This window comes from Caretta caretta, chromosome 10 (assembly GCF_965140235.1).
Source record: "Caretta caretta isolate rCarCar2 chromosome 10, rCarCar1.hap1, whole genome shotgun sequence".
Lineage (NCBI taxonomy): Eukaryota > Metazoa > Chordata > Testudines > Cheloniidae > Caretta > Caretta caretta.
In genome coordinates, this window is record NC_134215.1 from 48,402,245 (window position 1) to 48,420,342 (window position 18,098).

An 18,098-nucleotide genomic window follows, 5' to 3' on the forward strand; every position below is an offset into this window, starting at 1 on the left:
GTGCCTAGATCTTGCATAGCATTGCCACCTTCCAGGTGTCTCCTTCCCATTGAATGTGTATATTTCAGATTGTTTCCACCCAGATGTTTTTCACTGTTGAATCTCATTCGGTTTATTGCTAACATCGTTAGGACCCTTTGTGCAATTTCCCTGTCTTTGGGAGTGCTCGCAACACCTTCCAGCTTAGTATCATCTGAAAATTTAATCAAGGGGTTGTTTACTCTTGCTTCCAGATCATTAATAAAGACATTAAATAAATCTGGTCTATGCCTCGTTCTTCATGACTTTTTATGAGTAAGTCCCAGTGGTTCAGTAAATTCATTAGCTGATTCTATTAAATCCCTGGGTTACATAATATCCAGGCCTGCTGGTTTATACAGAGTCAATTTTATCAACTGTTCCCTTTCCTGGTTTTAATCTGAAGCTCTATTAACAAGGTCTGCATTACTTTGCCTCCTACTTGTCCTCAGCCTTTTCCCTGTATTTTCTTTGTTTAAAGATTGATTTAAAAAAACAACTTAGTGGCTGGACTATTCCAGCTCACCCCATCTTGATTCCATCTTTATTTTTGTGTAACAGGCTCCCTAAATGTGTACTGGCCTTCTCTCCACAGAGAGGACAAGAGCCTATTACTACTACTGGAAAACAGAGTTACCACTTGAGTAGAGGCCTGTGCTTTGGTGCAGGAGATCCCAGGTCCATTGCCTGCTGCTGATTTCCCTTAATAACAGTCTCTTTTTGGCTCCTTGTGCTCAGGGAGCACAAAGATGAGCAAAGATCTGGCCCCTGTCAAGGACTGCAAGGTGGGGAAAGGCTCCTTACATTCCATACATCATCTTGTGTACCCTCACAAGGCCAGGCCCAATGCAGCTCCAGAGAGCCACCCCTTCACCTCTCCTTCTTTCTCTGTCTCTCCTGAGTATGTTTTGCACTCCTCAGGACTAACAGTCTGCCTGTCACACCCATCTCTCCCAATGTCAGGAACACCTGCTAGGTCACACTCCCCATACTTCGTTATCACTTCCAGCTCCATTGAGCTTATTTCCCACATCCTTCCATCTGGGCAGAGAAGCTGAGGTGCATTTACCACCCCTTTAATATCCCTTTTACTGACCCTTTGCTACAGAACGTCTCTGGCTTCTTTAGCATTATTCAGACTGGATGCTCAGGGAAGATTTTAGCTAAGAGAAGAATAAAGTGTGCCTAATAAGGCCTGGAACTTCTCAACCCAGGGTCTGTTTGCTCAGGTGGAGACCTTAATCCAAGGTCTGCTTCTCATTGCAGCAGGTGAGGTGTTCCAGTGCCTCAGAAATCCCAAACCCTCCTCTCTCAGCCAATGGCACCACTTGGTCTGCAGCTTCAGCTTTCATCTTTCTGTATTCACACTTCGCATCAGAAAGATGAGCTCTTCCCAGGGCTTCTCAGCTGTTTCTGCCTCTCCTCCTGATTCCCTTGTGGGGCACAATAAACAGGAGTTCTGCAGCATCCTTCTGGCTGTCCGTTGCCATTCTTATCACATCTCTTTCCTCGGCATTCAGGAAGCATCCTCATCCTATTCTGTTCTCTTTCAGTGGGTCACAGATAGCCCTGGACATGACTGAGTAATCAGCAATGTCCACTAGCCTGACCTCCCTCCTTTCAGCATTTTCCTTTTGATCGCATCATTGGCTGTTACTCCCCTGAGTCTGACCACTCGCTAACCTGCCCAGGGAGGACTATCTCTTGCCGGAGTCTAGGTTGAATGGCTTCCCAGGGGCTTCCTTGCCTTGTCACATTATTCCAGTTTCATTCGTCATCCTGTGCATCTGTCACGCCTGAGTGTGTCTCCTCAGTGTGCCTCCCTTCATGATCAGCTTGGATTCTCTCACCTAGTTTAGCTGCTGGCTCAGCCCCTCCAGGATGGAAACTACCTGACTCCATGGTCTCACCTGCTCAGTCCGACCACCAGCCGAGGTAAACTCAGATAGACATATTTATTATTGTTTATATTATGGTAGCACATAGAGTCCCCAAGCAAGATCAGGGCTGCATTGTGCTAGGTGCTGTACAAACAGAGGATAAGAGCATACCTACCCTGGAAAGCCGACAATATAAAAGCCATGACAGACTGTGATGCAGGTAAAAGGTGTGCATGAGGGTCACTGGCAGTGGAAGGATTGAGTTACTGGGAGTAGCAGCAGGCATAAAATCCCAAAAGGTTTAAATTTAATTTGTATTTTAAACGAACCAGTTTCCCCACTCTCCATCGCTACACAACAAAACACACATGCTCGCATAGCATATATTTGTAGCAATACTTCCCACACCAGCCTTCTAGCCCCTTATCCCTTCATGTGCATGCCTGTACACACATGATTACACACCTTTCTACATAACCCCCCACACGCAACACACTCACCTCTCTCTCTCTCTCTCTCACACACACACACCCACACACTCACACTCCTCCCTTTAGAATTTACTCACCCCCACGTACACTCCATACACACAAGCCAACAGTCCCTCAGACACCTAACACACCGCCACACACGTGCACACACATACATGCTTACACACCTCTATTTACTCACACAAACACACACTCCAGCACCCCTTTTCACACCAATATACCCCTCCCCCCCCGCAGAGACACACATTCTTCTCACACAATTCCACCTACCCAAGCTCTCCCATCCACATGCCTGCTCCTCATACCCTTAGATGTACACTTCTCCCTCACACATACACCTAGTCATGCTGTCTGGGTGTCTGGCTGATTATTGGAAGGCTATGTGGACATGTCACCCCAGTGCTGCTGAGGGCTGCTTCTGTTTATACCATCAGTCACGCTCGCCCCTGTCCGAGAGTTTGAGATCATAAACAGAGCTACTGTGAGGTCTGACATCCATTCCTGGCGGGAACAAGCAGCCTCCAAATACTGTTTATTTGTAACTTGTACACAGCTCAGGAGCTAATGCAATTCCTGTTATACACAGCAAGGTTTCCAAGGCAAGATGTAGCCAGGGCTGAGGCGCTTTGTATAATGGACGCTTGCTCTGGGAGCCGTTTCAGCCGGGGGACTGGCCAGGTGTGATGCATGGCCAGAAAGAGATAAACATCCTGCAGAATAAATAACTCTCAAAAGACCTGTAGGGAGATAATATTTGTGTTTTTGTGTGTTTACATATGTATGAGTAGGGTCCACAATGTAATCAACAGTCCCTGTCTATGCTGTAATCTGATATCATTTAAATGAATTGTAAACACGGGATATCTCGGTATGCATCTCTATGAATGTACTATGAATGGTGGAGGAAAAAGCAAATACAGGCGCTGACTTCTTCTGGCGCCGGTTCGTGCTCAATCCCCCTTTGCTCCCATCCTCATCCCGACTCCACCCGTGCCCTGCCCCCTCCCGCCCACATTCCAACCCCTTCCCCATAGTCCCCACCCCAACTCTGCCCTCTCTCTGTCCCTATTCGACTCCTTCCCCAGATCCCCACCCCTGCCCCGCCTCTTCCCCGCCTCCTCCCCTGAGCGCGCCACGTTCCCGCTCCTCCCCCCTTCCTCCCAGAGCTTGCTACAGCTGTTTGGCGGTGGCAGGGAGGGAGGGAGGAGCGGAGATGCAGCGCGCTGGGAGGAGGTGAGGCGAAGGAGGAGGTGAGGCAGTGGGGGTGGGGAGCTTGGCTGCCGGTGGGTGCAGAGCACCCACTAATTTTTCCCCACGAGTGCTCCAGCCCTGGAGCACCCACAGAGTTGGCACCTATTACAGCAAATGGCCTTATGTTAATTTGTATAGCTAAGTACCATTGGTGGACCTCCTTCAAAGTCATCCTAATTACCTTTTATTCTCCGAGGAAATCCCAACTTGTCAAAGAGGACATGAAATTGTATAAAAGATCTTTGGGTCCTGATTCTGTCATCTCAGGTCTGCTTAGGCTTCATCATGGGACGTTTGAGTCGCAAGACTGAGGTCCCAGTTATGCTGGTTTGCCCTGAATATGAGATTTGGACATTGGACCTATGAACTATTTCTAAAAGAACTCTTTGCAACTATGAAGCTCACCATCTGTGTTATGAATCTGCACCTCAGTGAACTGAACTCATGCCTGTATGTATATTGATCTTTTAACCATACTCTCTTGCTTTTGTTTTTTAATAAATTTTAGTTTAGTTAATAAGAATTGGCTGTAGCATGTATTTGGGTGAGATCTGAAACACATTCATTAACTTGGGAGGTAATGTGTCCGATTCTTTGGGATTGGTAGAACATTTTTTTTTATATGATGAAATAAGATTTACAGAAATTTTCATCATGTTTGACATGGGTATCTGTATGGAGGCCTGAGGCTGGATCACTTTAAGGGAACTGTGTTGTTTGGACTTCTCAGTAACCAGAGAGGTAATAAAGAAGCTGTTTTATGCTGGCTTGGTGAATCTAGGTACTGTATTGGAATATCCAGCAGCTTTATGGGGATTGTGTGCCCCATTCTTTGCAGTTCACCCTAATTGAGTGACCACAGCTGGCTCCCCACTAGGACCACGGTCACAGTGGCGTAGTCGTGCTTGGATACACATCACCACAGATTAATTGGGTTTTTGGGTACGAACCCCACACGCTTGTCAAAATTTAATTTTGATATTAGAGAGTTTAAGGGTTAAAAATCAGTTTCAGTGTGTGACCCATGATCAAGATCCTGACAGAAAAAGCCTGGAAGAATTGTGCTTACAGAGAGGGTTGCATTTTAAGCAAAAGGACCCAGAGTAGGAACTGAAAAATCTGTTAATTGCCAGTGATAAGGAAGCAGACCCAGCGAAAATGCTTGCAATGAGAAACTAGCAGCTAGAACTTGAACAAAAGCAAAAAATAGCTGATACAGAGGGAGAAGGTGCTGAAAGAGAACGCCTGTGTTTTGAACATGAACAAAAAATGGCATATATTCAACTGCAGAAAATAGAAGCTAAGGCAAAAGTGGACAGACTTAAGCTCCAACTCAAGAGAATAAAGCAGGGGTGGGAAAACTTTTTGGCCCGAGGGCCACATCTGGGTATACAAATTGTATGGCGGGCCATGGATGCTCATGAAATTGGGATTGGGGTGTGGGAGGAGGTACGGGCTCTGGGCTGGACATGCAGGTTCCAGGATGGAGCCAGAAATGAGGAGTTAAGGGTGCAGAAGGGGGCTCCAGGCTGGGGCAGAGAGGATGGGGAGCGGGGGAAGGGGGTATGAGGGCTCCAGCTGGGGGTGCAGGCTCTGGGGTGGGGGTGAGGATGGGGGGCTTGCGGTGCAGGAGGTGCTCTGGGCTGGGACCGAGGAGTTTGGAGGGCGGGAGGGGGATCAGGGCTGAGGCAGGGAATTGGGGCATGGGGGGGGGGCGTGGTTCAGGCTCTGGGCGGCACTTACCTCAAGCAGCTCCCAGAAACAGAACATGTCCCCCCTCCAGCTCCTATGCAGAGGTGCGACCAGGTGGATCTGCTGCGTGCTGCCCTGTCCTCAGGTGCTGCCCCTCCAGCTCTCGTTGGCCATGGTTCTTGGACAATGGGAGCTGCGGGGATGGTGCATGGGGTGGGGGCAGTGTTCGGAGCAGAGCCCCCTTGCTGTCCCTATGCATAGGAGCCAGAGTTGGGACATGCCACTGCTTCCAGTAGCTGCATGGAGCAGCCCCCAACCCTGTTCCCCACGGGAGCACTGGAGCGAGGCAAGCCCCAGACCTCGCTCCCCAGCAGGAGCTCGAGGGCCGGATTAAAACAGATGTGGCCCAAGGGCCATAGTTTGCCCATCCATGGAATAAAGGAAAAGAACTATATCATCCTGAAAAAACAGTTCCTCTCAACTACAAAGATGGGGATAGAATCTATTCAGTTTGTAGCTATGTTGGTATGTTGTTTGACTCTAAGCAATTGTCTGTGTGTAACCAAATTTACCCCAACACTGCCACCTTTTATGAAAATGCTTTTACTGTGAGCTCAGGTGAAGGTAACCCCATAACTTGTGCAGAGAATGTAAAAGTCAATGGGAAAAGCTGTTTAGGGCAAATTACAGCTTCTAACATCACTCTTGTTAAAACAGATTTTGTCAAAGAGGAAGATTATTTACCAAATCAGAGTGTGAATATTGTAATCCTCTTACTGTATGTATATCGATCTTTTAACCATACTCTCTCGCTTTTGTTTTTTAATAAATTTTAATTTAGTTAATAAGAATTGGCTGTAGCAAGTTTACTGTAAGTGTGCCTTTAGCCAGAATCCATCTTGAATGGAATGGTGCTAAACTTGAAGTTATAGCCGGTGTAAGGAAGTTATTGCCTAAGGATCTTTTGATTGGGGATGAAATTAAAACTTCATTCAGTCAAGCTGATGACATAAACCAATTACAGGAAAGAAATAATCCTGAACCTGTGTCTACTAGGGGAAAGGATTTGCCTATGGAGGGTTTCTCCAAATGTTTGTATGAGGAAGATAGTTGTTTGTCTGTGCAAAGAAGCAGTGCATATGTGGAAAAAAATTCTGATTGTCTGTCTGGTATCTCAGAAGTGAATCTGGCATTAGATAAGGCTCAGGAAGATGTTTCTCTGGAGCAAATTAAAGTTGGTGATCAGGTTAAAGCCCTAACTGAGGAAGAAAAGGGTAATTTTTTTATGGGTGAAGGAATGTTGGCTAGCAAAGCTTGGAAAGTGAGACTGACCCAGGTAAAAGTGATGTGCTTAAAGTAGCTCAGTGTAATAAGACACTATTTGTGGAAAATAGCAGTTTATCTGTTAAGGGAGGGCAAGGCAAAGAAAGTTTAGATGAGCATAAGCAGCCTTCTGAGCTGATGGCTTTGCCTAATCAGCAGTTTGGGAAGGCAAGGTTAGTGGAACACGAGTATCCCTATACCTGGGGTCTCAAACTCAATTTACCTTAGGGCCAGTGCCAGTCCTCAAATGTCACTGAAGATGGTGTTCGGAAAAGAAAATGTTTATATTGTATTTTTTATTTCAAATTTCTTAGAAATAATAAAACTGTCATACAACGTTCTACAATTCTTTGCCTGCCAGAGGGTGTTTAGTGTTTGCCAGACATCTGGCAACGTTTCGGTTCTGTCAGTTTGTTGATGTTTGGCCTCAGAGACTGAGCAGTTGAAACCTTCAGGATTGCAGCAAGGTGTGCGTCAGAGAGTTGTGTTCAGTCGTTGTGTTTGACTTGTTTATATTCATTGTGGAAAAAAGTGATGCTGCCTCCATGGCTGACTCTGCCCGGCAACTAATGATGCTGCCTCCATGGCTGACTCTGCCCAGCGACTAGTGATGGTATCTCTGTCCCTCTCCCCCAGCCAATGGGAGCTGCGGGGGGTGGTGCCTGCAGCAGACATTGGGCAGCATGTCTGCACACATCTCTCCTCCATGGGCTGCAGAGGGGAGTTCTCGGGCCGCAGATGGCCCGTGGGCTGGGACTTTGAGACCCCTGCCCTATACCTTACCTGTTACCAGTGTGTAGAATTGTGACAGTGAAGGAAATGTTCCTGTGTCTGTTAGGGATAATGACTAGCCCATGAAGGGAGCTACTCCAATCTCCAAGCAATTGCCTGTGAACAGCCATGCGTGCTGGCACAAAGGAAAGGATATCCCAAGCTGTTTGTCTGTTAAAGGGGAATGTTTCTCCAGCTTTTTTCTGTCTGTAAAGCAGACAGAAGAAGCCTGTCAGCCTATGATGGTTGAAGATTTATCAATTAACCCAGAGCTGATTTTGGATACAACTAAAGCCCAGGACGGAAGTGGAGCTGAATTTGTGTCTGCTAGGGATGATGATATTGTAGCTAGGTTGTATCCAGTTGACGGCATAAATAGCTCCCAGAGACCAAGTGATTCTGGTGCTTCTATTTTGCCTGTTGCTAGTGTATTGCTGTGTAAAGATATGACAACCTTGGCTGATCAGGGTGACATCATAGCCAGGACACAAGGAAAGCTATGAAGGTGATTTGACTGTTACCCACTGACAGAGTGGAAACTTGTAACAAGCTAATCTTTTGACTATGAAGTCTAGCAGTTTACCTGAAAGGGGTTTTTGTGAAAATCCTCCTGATGGGCCAGAGGTGATTCTGGATGTATGTGAAACTCAGAAGAAGTTTGGTGATTTGTCTGTTGTGCCAAAGTCGGTTCTGGACATAAATAAAGCTCAGAAAGAATCTGTTTCAGTGCATGATATTTCAAAAGAAAAGGAATTTCTTAGTGAGGTCTTTAAAGTCTGTGAGAAGGAATTGTTTCCAATTATCCTTAATGGGCCATCGTTGATAGTAAAGAGTTTCTCTTCTGGGGAAAGTGTGCTGGTGACTAGTGGCCAAAGTCTTTCAAATGAAAATGAATCCACGGAGTTTGCTTTGGAAAAAATCCATTGTGGATAGCTTTGAGGAGATTTCAGATGGAATAAAAATTTTTAGGGAGTTTAAACAGCCCTATAAGCTTAACTAGCTTGTTGGGGAGACAATGGTGTTGGGACAGGACTGTCTCCATATTGATTCTTCGAGTAAACAGTCTGTATCTCTGGTTCAGAGGGAAGACTAGACAGTTGAATCTTCAGAGCAGGAGGACAGTTGTGCAGTTAATCTCTCGGGAATATAGGGGATGGCAGGTAAACTTTCATCTCTAGATAATTTGGATATGACTTGTAGTCTCTTAGTGGACTGGACATCTGATTCCATGCGGATGCAGAGGTTGGTAAGGGAAGAACAAAAAAACCCTGAGTCTAACATGCTAGTGGGAATGGATGGTATCTCGTTAAGACAGAGTCCAGCCTTGGAATTGATAAAGGTTGAGGATTTGAAAATGAGTAAACAAGCTAGTGTCTGTGTTGATGCAAATTACCTGACTGACTGGGAGGAGAAAGACTTGCGCATAGCCATTAGCAAAGAGACCTACGTGGGACAAAGGGTTAACTCATTGGGTTTCCACAGCTAGGTACCATACTTGGGGCCAAATCAGGCTGAGGCTACCAGTGGAATGAAATTGGGTGGGTCTAATCACCAGTGGAGATTTAACGGCATTACAAAAGCATCACGTTGTCTGGCCCAGCTAGAACCATTGTCTGTGAAAGGCATGGAACTGGAATAGCAGGAGGTGCTGCAGGTCCAAGCAGAGGTGCATGATCAGAGCAGGATGGGGGATGGATGATTGGAAGAGCAGGAGATGTTGTAAGGCAGAACTGAGATATGATGATGAAGCAGATTGTTTTCAGAAGACTGGGATGTCAGGGAGTGTAGGCAGGGAGGATTGGGGTTCATTGGCAGAACTGCATGTGCAGTGCAGGACTCGAGGAGCAAGGGGTGCTGCAGGTGAGGAATGAGAGCCCTCAGCTACTGGGCATGGAAAATCTAGGGCTGGGCTAGTAGGGCATGTGGAGAATCAGGATTGAGCTGTTTGTGCAAAGCCTGCACTGAGCCTGCCTGCATCGCGTCGTGCCAGGCTCTGTATTAATTCCTCACTTTCACCAGCACCAAACTCATCCAGTTTGAAACAGACAAACAAACAAATAGCCCAAACCAATGAATCATTCTAATGAGAAGACTCCGGCTGGTCAGTGAATCATCCCAGAGAGGCAGCCTTAATGAAGAAAAAGCCCTACTGTCTGATCGGTTAAACACAAGCCTTGTCAGGTGGTGCTCTGTCATATGAGAGGCTGGAAGAAGCATTCAAAGGGAGGTGGCCCTTGTGGGGGCGGGGGAGAAGCTGAAGTTGACTTGTGAAATATGGGCATCTGTTGTGCTGCGATAACTAGTGGGAACAATTCGATTATCCTGGCTGTGTGCTGTCATGGATGTTTGGCCTGCCCATGGAAGTGGGGCTCCCTTACTCTGTCCTACATTGCAGAAGGGGGGCAATTGATGTCAGTGGGAATCCTGGATGTCATCAAAGTGTGTGTCTGGTTGCAGCACCGGTGGAAGGCCAGCTGCCTGAGCTTAGACCCATAGGGTAGTGCGGGCTTGAGCACCAGTTGCTAGCTGGAGCCTCCACTGGTGCTGCAATGTCCACACAGCGAGTTTGAGCTCACTAGCTCAGGCCGTGCTAGCGCAGCTGCCATGTAGACATATCCAAAGAGAGCATATAGCCCTAGGTTTGTCTCTTCCCCATTCTGTGGGGCAGACAGCACAGAGATCCATCAGCGCCCCTTCCACATTAGAGAGGCGCCCAAACCAAAACCATGCATCAGAACATGGCTGTGTCTGGTCTACAGCTGGATCAGAGGTTGGCAAACTGGGCCCATCTCTTCTCCAGACCAACAGCTGCAGAGGGGGCAGTGATAGGTTGCGTCCATTGCCCCATAACGTCAAAACACATCAGCAGCTCCAGAGTTCAGGTTGGCTTTAGATTTGCACTTTCAGCTGGAACAAAGTTCTGGAAGCCTATCTGTTAGTGCTTGTAAATCTATTCATCGCATGCCATTCATGCGTGAAGGCGCTAAAATCTAGTTTGTCATTTGCAGTGTTGCGTAATTTTTAGTTTAGTGTGGTTTCTAAAAAATGTCTAACCTCATCTGAGGCGCAAGTGAAGAATGATTGGTCTTTTTGGGTTGTGTGTATGGGTTTATGTGCTGTCCTGTGTAGCCTGTGTGTATAAATAGAAACTCACATGCGAGAACTTGTGTTTGCTAGCTAAGTGAACTCAACCTGTGTTTATGGGATGGGACTTGTTAGGGTTGTCTCATGGCAGGAAGATGCTGCGATCTAAACATCAGATTCTGCAGTAGCAGATCAGTGAAATGATTAACACTAAACGTGTGCGGAAAGCTAGCAACAAACAGAGCAAAGGATGGGTAAGCTGGTGGGAACATGCCTCAATCACAGCCACATACAACCCATCAATGGTCAGAGTTAAGGTTACAATTTACAGGGCCTGTGATGGTTCATTGTGCTGCACCTTGCATAGACTTTAAGGTCAGAAGGGACCAGCATGATCATAGTCTGACATCCTGCACACTGCAGGCCACAGAACCTCACGCAGCCGCTGCTATAATAGACCCCTAACCTCTGGCTGAGTTACTGAAGTCCTCTAATCAGGTTTAAAGATTTCAAGTTATAGAGAACCCACCATTTACACTAGTCTAAACCTGCAAGTGACCCATGCCCAATGCTGCAAAGGAAGGTGGAAAACCCCCAGGGTCTCTGCCAGTCTGATCCGGGGAAAAATCCCTTCCTGACCTCAGATATGGTGATCAGTTATATCCTGAGTATGTGGGCAAGACCCACTAGCCAGACCCTGGGAAAGTGTACAGCAATACAAAGTGTTAAACACTCACCTTGCACTCACTTTGCACAAAGTACGGGGGGATGGACGGCCAGGGAATCAGGCCTTGCATTATGGAGCTATGTTGCTAATGTTTGCAATGTGTTCTGTGAGGAGCCTGCATTATTGGTGAGTTTCCTGAGGACATGTGGATTGCTGATGTTTTACATTTTTGTTTCCTTGTTTCATCATGCTTGTGTTGGTGATGCTGTATGTTGGTTCGTAACCTTCACTGAATTATTGTGTAGGATTTTTCCCTAAATGAATATGAATAAGGGAGGCATCAGGCATCTTCCAAGAGTTGTATATTACTGCTGCAGCATCACCCACGGTTCCCCTCTCTCCTCCAAACTGTGGGGTGTCTGAAATGTCCAGGCAGGTGGGGAGAGACTTTGGGAGCTTTTTTCACGAACAGCATAGATGTTGGGTCACTATTTTTATCGTTTATCATTTGCATTGAAGTGGTTCTGTTGTGTAGTGCTGTACACACAGCCAACAAACGGGATCCCTGCTTCAAAGAGCTTGCCATCTAAGTATAAGATGTGAAACAACAGGTGGATACAAGAAACAGAGCCATCAAGCAGAAGGTGTTAGGGAAGTTAAAACAGGGCTCTCCCTCGTACCTCAAACCCCTTTGTATTCCACTCTGGTCAGTCTTTTTAGCACAATAAATAAAGGAAATAAATGAATTTGAGGCAAGGACAAAAATGCTGCCTCTGGATGGGCTCTTACAAAGAGAGACACAGCTTTTGCTGCAACTTCTCCCATCCCTATCCCTCTCTTTCAGCCACCTCATTCAAGTCCCCCATGTATTTATTACAGCTCTGCAGCCTGCTGTAATGTAAACTCAGGAGAAGTCCAGGGTATGGACAGCAGATTTGTTTCTCTTGTGAGGCTAGGATGATGGCTGTGGGTTTGTTTTTCTTTCATAGTCAACATCTGGATTGATGCAGAGGAGAGCAAACTGCAGTGGACCAGTGCCTCCAAGAAGCAAAGCTTCCTGTTCAACTGAAAACTACTAATTTGGGGCCTACCAGCTCTGCCAGTGACCCTTTAAGGGCGGGACTGCATCTTTCTGCAATGAAACCTCCCGTTGAGTGGCTCCTTGGCAGATTTCAGGGAATTTACATTCTCCTCTTGTATAAGAAACTTCTAAACCTGCTAGATTTCCCTTCCCGAGTACTCTGTGATAAAGATGCCAAACACAGCAGCACACGAGCAGTGGTGTAACTGCAGTATGTACACAGGTGGTACTCGTTAAGGGTGGTACTCGTTTGCTCAGCACAAGGACAGCAAGCAGTTCTGCTGCTTCCCAACTGGAGGAGAAACAGTTAAGTACCTGGGGGCATATTAAAATGCCCCTGTAATCTCACTGCTCTCTGCTTTTACAATTCTTACTCTTGAAGAGGGTGTAGGGGTGGCCATGAGGTTGGCACAATGTGTGTTTTTAGTGTAATTTGTGTCCTTGTTTTATTGGAGACTCTCAAAGCACTTTACAAAGGTAAGGAAGTGTTATAAACCCTCTTTTACAGATGGGCAAACTGAGGCACAGAGTGATTAACTGGTTTGCCTAGGATCATACACATTCAGCAGCAGCGTGAGGGACAGAACCCAAGTCTGCTCACTCCCTGTCCCATTCAAACCACAAAGCCAGGATAGAATTATTAATTGTAATTAGTAACTGTGCCTAGAAGCCCCAGCCAAGACTGAGGTCCCATTGTGGTAGGCACTGTGCATACGCACTGAGAGACAATCCCTGCCCTGAGGAGTTTTCCATTGAAATAGGGAGCACAGGCAACGGGTGAGAGGGAAACAGGCTGAGAGTGGAGAAGTGACTTGCCCAGGGCCACAGCTGATCAGTGGCAGAGCCAGGGTTGGAACCCAGTGCTGAGCTCCCCATGGAGTGCCAGAGCCACTAGGCCAGTGGTTTTCAAACTTTTTTTCTGGTGACCCAGTTGAAGAAAATTGTTGATGCCTGTGACCCAACAGAGCTGGGGATGAGGGGTTTGTAGTGTGGGAGGGGCTCAGGGGTGAGGGCTGTGGGGTGGGGCCTGGAATGAGAGGTTCAGGGTGTGGGAGGGGGCTCTGGGCTGGGCGGGGGTTGCAGTGTGGGAGGGGGTCAGTGCTCTGGGCTGGGGGTGCAGGCTCTGGGGTGGGGCTGGGGATGAGGAGTTTGGGGGGCAGGAAGGGGCACGGGTTTGGGGAGGCTCAGGGATGAGGCAGGGGATTGGGACGTAGGGTTGGGGCATGGGCTTACCTCAGGCGGCTCCCAGTCAGCAGTGCAGTGGGAGTGCTAAGGCAGGCTTCCTGCCTATCCTGGAAGCATCGAGCAGCAGGTTTGGCTCCTAGGCGGAGGTACGCAAGTGGCTCCGCGTGGCTCTCACCTGCAGGCACCCCCCCACCAGCTCCCATTGGCCGGTTCCCAGCCAATGGGAGGTGGAGCCAGTGCTCGGAGTGGGGGCAGTGTGCGAAGCCCCGTGGCTTCCCCACCTAGGAACCAGACCTTCTGCTGGCCGCTTCCAGGGTGCAGCGGAGTGTCAGAATAAGTAGGAACTAGCCTGCCTTAGCCGTGCAGCACCGCCGATGGGACTTTTAACGGCAAGATCGGCGGTGCTGACCAGAGCCGCTGCAACCAAGTGCCTTACATTCTGTGACCCAGTACTGGGTCGTGACCCACGATTTGAAAACCACTGCACTAGACACCCTTCTTTAGCTCGAGACAAACTATTTTGAGAGCTGCCTGGACACATCAGCAGCCTGCCCCTTTAGAGGAGTGCTATTGGGGTTTTTACAGACTACATATTATTCTCTGATAACAACTTGGGCTGCAGGGCTCATAAAAGGTTTGTTTGTTTTTTTTACTAAATCTTTCTTTTACAACGGCAGCAATGGTTGGTAACATGATCAGCCTTTGGAGCCTGGCTAGACCGTGTCTCAGCAACTGCCTGTGGCTTTCTCCTCCTTAGTGGTCACTATGCAGAGCTAATGCCCTGGATCATATTGGGGGCTAGTCTGGCCCCCTTTGGCTCCATACACATCCTTCCACAACATTCTGCCAGCACCATGGCAACGTGGAAATAAACAGACCTTCCAGATTCCACACTTACGTCATCCCCTTGGCAACCAAAGGGCTAATCAGAGCAGGGGCTGCCATTTACGGTCCAAAAAAAGAAGTCGAAGGCAAGTTTGAGGATCCGGGTGTTTGGTTTTTTGTTTGGTTTTTTAAATTAAGCTTTTAATCCTTGGCCAAGTTGAAGCGGCAGCAACGCGAGTCACTGGTCCAAACCGATCGTTAACGCAGAGCCCGTCTTTTCCCCACGTACGGTTTGCAAATGGCTGCTTTGACTTTGTCATGCCGCCCTTTCGGTTCATCAGTGCCCTCGTCCCTCTAGCAAGAAGCCAAGCCTGGGTGCCGTGGAGCTTTATTTATTGATTGATTGATTGATTGTTTTCTTGGTGTGTGTTTCCAGGGTAACAGCTGGCGACGGACGCTATACAGACTCCCCGAGGCCTCCCCCAAGGCAAATGTCCAAGTCTAAAGGTCCCAGCCGAGCTGGCAATTATGGCCCTAGCACCTGTAGAACCTCAGGCACAGCACCAGGGGGAGTCAAGCAGTACCCACCAATCAGTGCCAAAATCAAGGGTGAGTGAACGTCTCACCGGGGGAAAACACATTGGAACTAAACCACGTTAGGGGAGAAATAGCCCTACTTGTCCCTGCTTTGCTCCAGCTAGAGTGAAAGAGTTGCCTCGATACCATGGGGATAGGCAGAGAGATAGACGGATGAATACCTGGAATAAATGGGAATTACCCAGCACAGTATCCCAAGATGACAGATGGATAGATAGATGGTGCTGCTGATGCTAATAGTAGTTGATAATAGTTAGCACTTTTCATCCTAAGGCAGGCAAGTGAGCAATTTTATAGATGGATTTGCTCTAGATAGAAAGTCAGAAAGACAGAGCTGGGGGGTGGGAAAGGGACTAGTGGAGAAGCTCGTATGTATGGAGCCGGACTGGGTCCAGTAGGCCACAGCCAGAGTTCACAGGGAACCAGCATCTCTAGGTTGTGCCTGTCTTAGTGGGATGCCAATGGCTGCTCAGGCTGATGGAGAATTGGTTACATCTGGTTATCACTGTGGCTTGTGCAAAATCTGAAGTAATCGCATTCGAACCAGGGAGTAACTCCTATAGGTCATCTGCAGTCTGGGAGGGTAGGAAACAGAGGGGCTGGAGGCCTTCTTGTTAGGTCAGTGAGTCTCAAATGATGGTCCATGGATCACTGCCAGAGCCCTGCAGAGACCTTCCAGTAGTCCATAATTGACAGCCAAGCAACAGAGCTTGGAGTGTTGGGATTTGGGGGTCCATCGGGGAATCTTTCTCTTATGAAGAGATGCTTTCCAGGATGGAAAGGTGAGAAAGCTACAACTGTATGGGACAGTCACCTTTGCAGTCACATTCCCATCTGGGGCTGTAGGATACAGAGAGCAGAGATTATCTCATCTGTGCCCTGGAGTGACAAGGGGGAGGAGGTGATACCTTCCATTAGGGATGGTAACACCTACACCATGGAGTTCTGGAGAACAGGAGGCTAGGAACCTTCTGGTCAGGGTAACTCCTTCAGGGTAAACCTTCTGGTAACTCCCATAATTATATAACCATGCCAGGGAACGGGATACAAGGCCAGTGGAAGAATAAAGACCTTGTCATTAGAGGATGGTTACCCTCATTATTAAGCTCTGAAGAATGGGGTTTAGGGCAGGAGGGCTAGAGACCTTACGGGACATTAGTCACAAGATCGCTTCCTTGTCTTGGACTGAGATGATACATGGGTAGGAGGAGAAAGGAGCTTCACAAGGAGCATAGGGTGTGAATCTCTTCTGGTTGAACCTTTTATATAAGTTAAAGGGGGGGCTGGCCCGTTCCTCTCTTTATGTTAACATTGTACATTCACATTTCCGTTTGCATTCCAGGGCCAGGAGCTGGAAAATATGGCCGGCAGCCTTGCACTGGCATCAGGAATCATGACTTCACCATGTTTGCAGAACCAGCCTACACAATGCGTATAAAACACACGGAGAAAAGTGAGTTACAGACATGGAGCCAGATCCTCAGCCCGTGTGAATTGGTGTCGATCTATTGACATCAGTGATTTACACCAGCTGAACATCTGGCCCACAATGCCTTAGAATACAAAAATCCAAAATGAGTTTGAAACTCTGTAGTCGGAGGGAAAGACAACCTGACTAAGCCTCAAAGGCCCAAGGACTCAGCACCTGACGAGCATGTGGATAGTCTTAGTCCCAAGTGTCCATGGACTGAGCACCTAACTTACAGAAGGTTACAGGATAAATGACATGTGCTACAGTCCCTATGGGAGAAATGCATTGCTTCTTGGATGTCTCCTACCCAAATGGTAGCAGAGTGCAGGAGTGTTCCTGTGGTGCTATCAGCCCATGGGCACAGAACCAGCCCATTTCTGGCACTTTGTCCTGGTTGGGGACGAAATCTTCAGCACAAAGACATGTGGTCATCATGCCCAGCCCCTCTAGAATCCGAGTTCTAAGGGCTCTAGGGGAAGCTAGAGGGACCAAAAAAGTCAAACCAGTGCAAGATGGTGAGCTGAGGGTCAGATCTCTCAGCTGTGGCTTGTGAGCTGATACTTCCTGAACTGAATTCTTCTCCTTTCTCTTGTAGTCTTGGCTGACACAGTCAGTCCTGGTGCCTTCTTCATAGACCCTCACCTCTCCCGCTTTGGGTGGTGGAAGCCGTCATCCTTCTGCATACAGAACCGAGAGAAGAGTCTAAGTGAGTAGCAGTAACATGGCTGGTCTGTTATTTCAGTGCATTCCATGATGGTTAGGGTATGATGGACAGATAGACGAGTGTAGTGTCACAGGTTACTTGGAACGCCTTAAAATTAAGTGAGGTACAGAACTCTGAGCTTTTCTGATCATGTCTGCATTGTGTGACTATCTGCCCAGCACTCCCTAAGCCCACAAAGTGCTGTCCCAGTGGGCTAAGTGGGAAAACTAGAAGGTTTCTCTGGGGGACTGTCTTCTCTGGTTGTTCCAGTTCTTGGGGCGGAATCTGGAGACTAGGTCCCCAGGACAGTGCGCCCATAGGTACCTACAGTAACCCTGAGCGCTGGCATCACAGTTCCTGTCACGCATGCTACCTACCTCTGTCCTGGTGCCAATGGCAGCAGCTCTCTCATCCATCTGACTGGCTCCCAGTCCCCTAGCCCCATGTGAGCTTAATCAGGGGCACACCCATGCATTGGGAAAGATCTCAGTTCAATGGGTTTTGGATCAGGTCCAGAACCAGCTGCTGCTCCACCTAGCAGCTGTTAACCAGGTGGGGGACTGTTTCCTTTTTAAAGCAGGCTCCCCACTTGCTGCCATGGACTCTCTGGCCCTGAAAAGCTGCTTCTGTTGTGCTTCCCACCACACAAACCCTGGAAGGCAGCATGCATGGAACGTGCTGAGAACAATCACATACGCTCGCACCAGGAGGAGTTAGTTACTCTTTCATAATTTCTTGGCATACGACAGCCCAAGCCCTCTCGGTGTTTCGCAAAAAATAACTAACACATTGGATCCAAGCAGGCCAAATTCATACCCAGGGCAAGCCCATTACACTAGGGTGGAATCTGGCCCATTGATTCTCACTGGGCCAGCTCCTCTGCTGGTGTGTATTAGCCTAGCTCCATAATGGAGCTACATTGGTTTACACTAGCTGATGATCTGAGCCTGCATCTCCTAACCTAGCTGGAATTCTGATGACATTTATGAAGTCTCGCTCTGCATGGGGATGAAGGAGCCAGAATGTAGTTAGACCTTCTAGGGACCTTGGTGTTGCAGT

At 47.9% G+C, this 18,098-nt stretch overlaps 1 protein-coding gene across 1 annotated transcript in view; it reads left to right on the top strand.

Moving 5' to 3' along the window:
* CIMAP1C (ciliary microtubule associated protein 1C) overlaps nt 1-18,098 on the top strand; it is a 73,216-nt gene that overhangs the window by 46,214 nt on the left and 8,904 nt on the right. Inside the window, exons 3-5 of the mRNA XM_048868165.2 lie at nt 14,705-14,877; nt 16,208-16,318; nt 16,932-17,042. Coding sequence (XP_048724122.2) covers nt 14,705-14,877; nt 16,208-16,318; nt 16,932-17,042 — 395 coding nt within the window. The remainder of the gene's footprint in view (nt 1-14,704; nt 14,878-16,207; nt 16,319-16,931; nt 17,043-18,098) is intronic.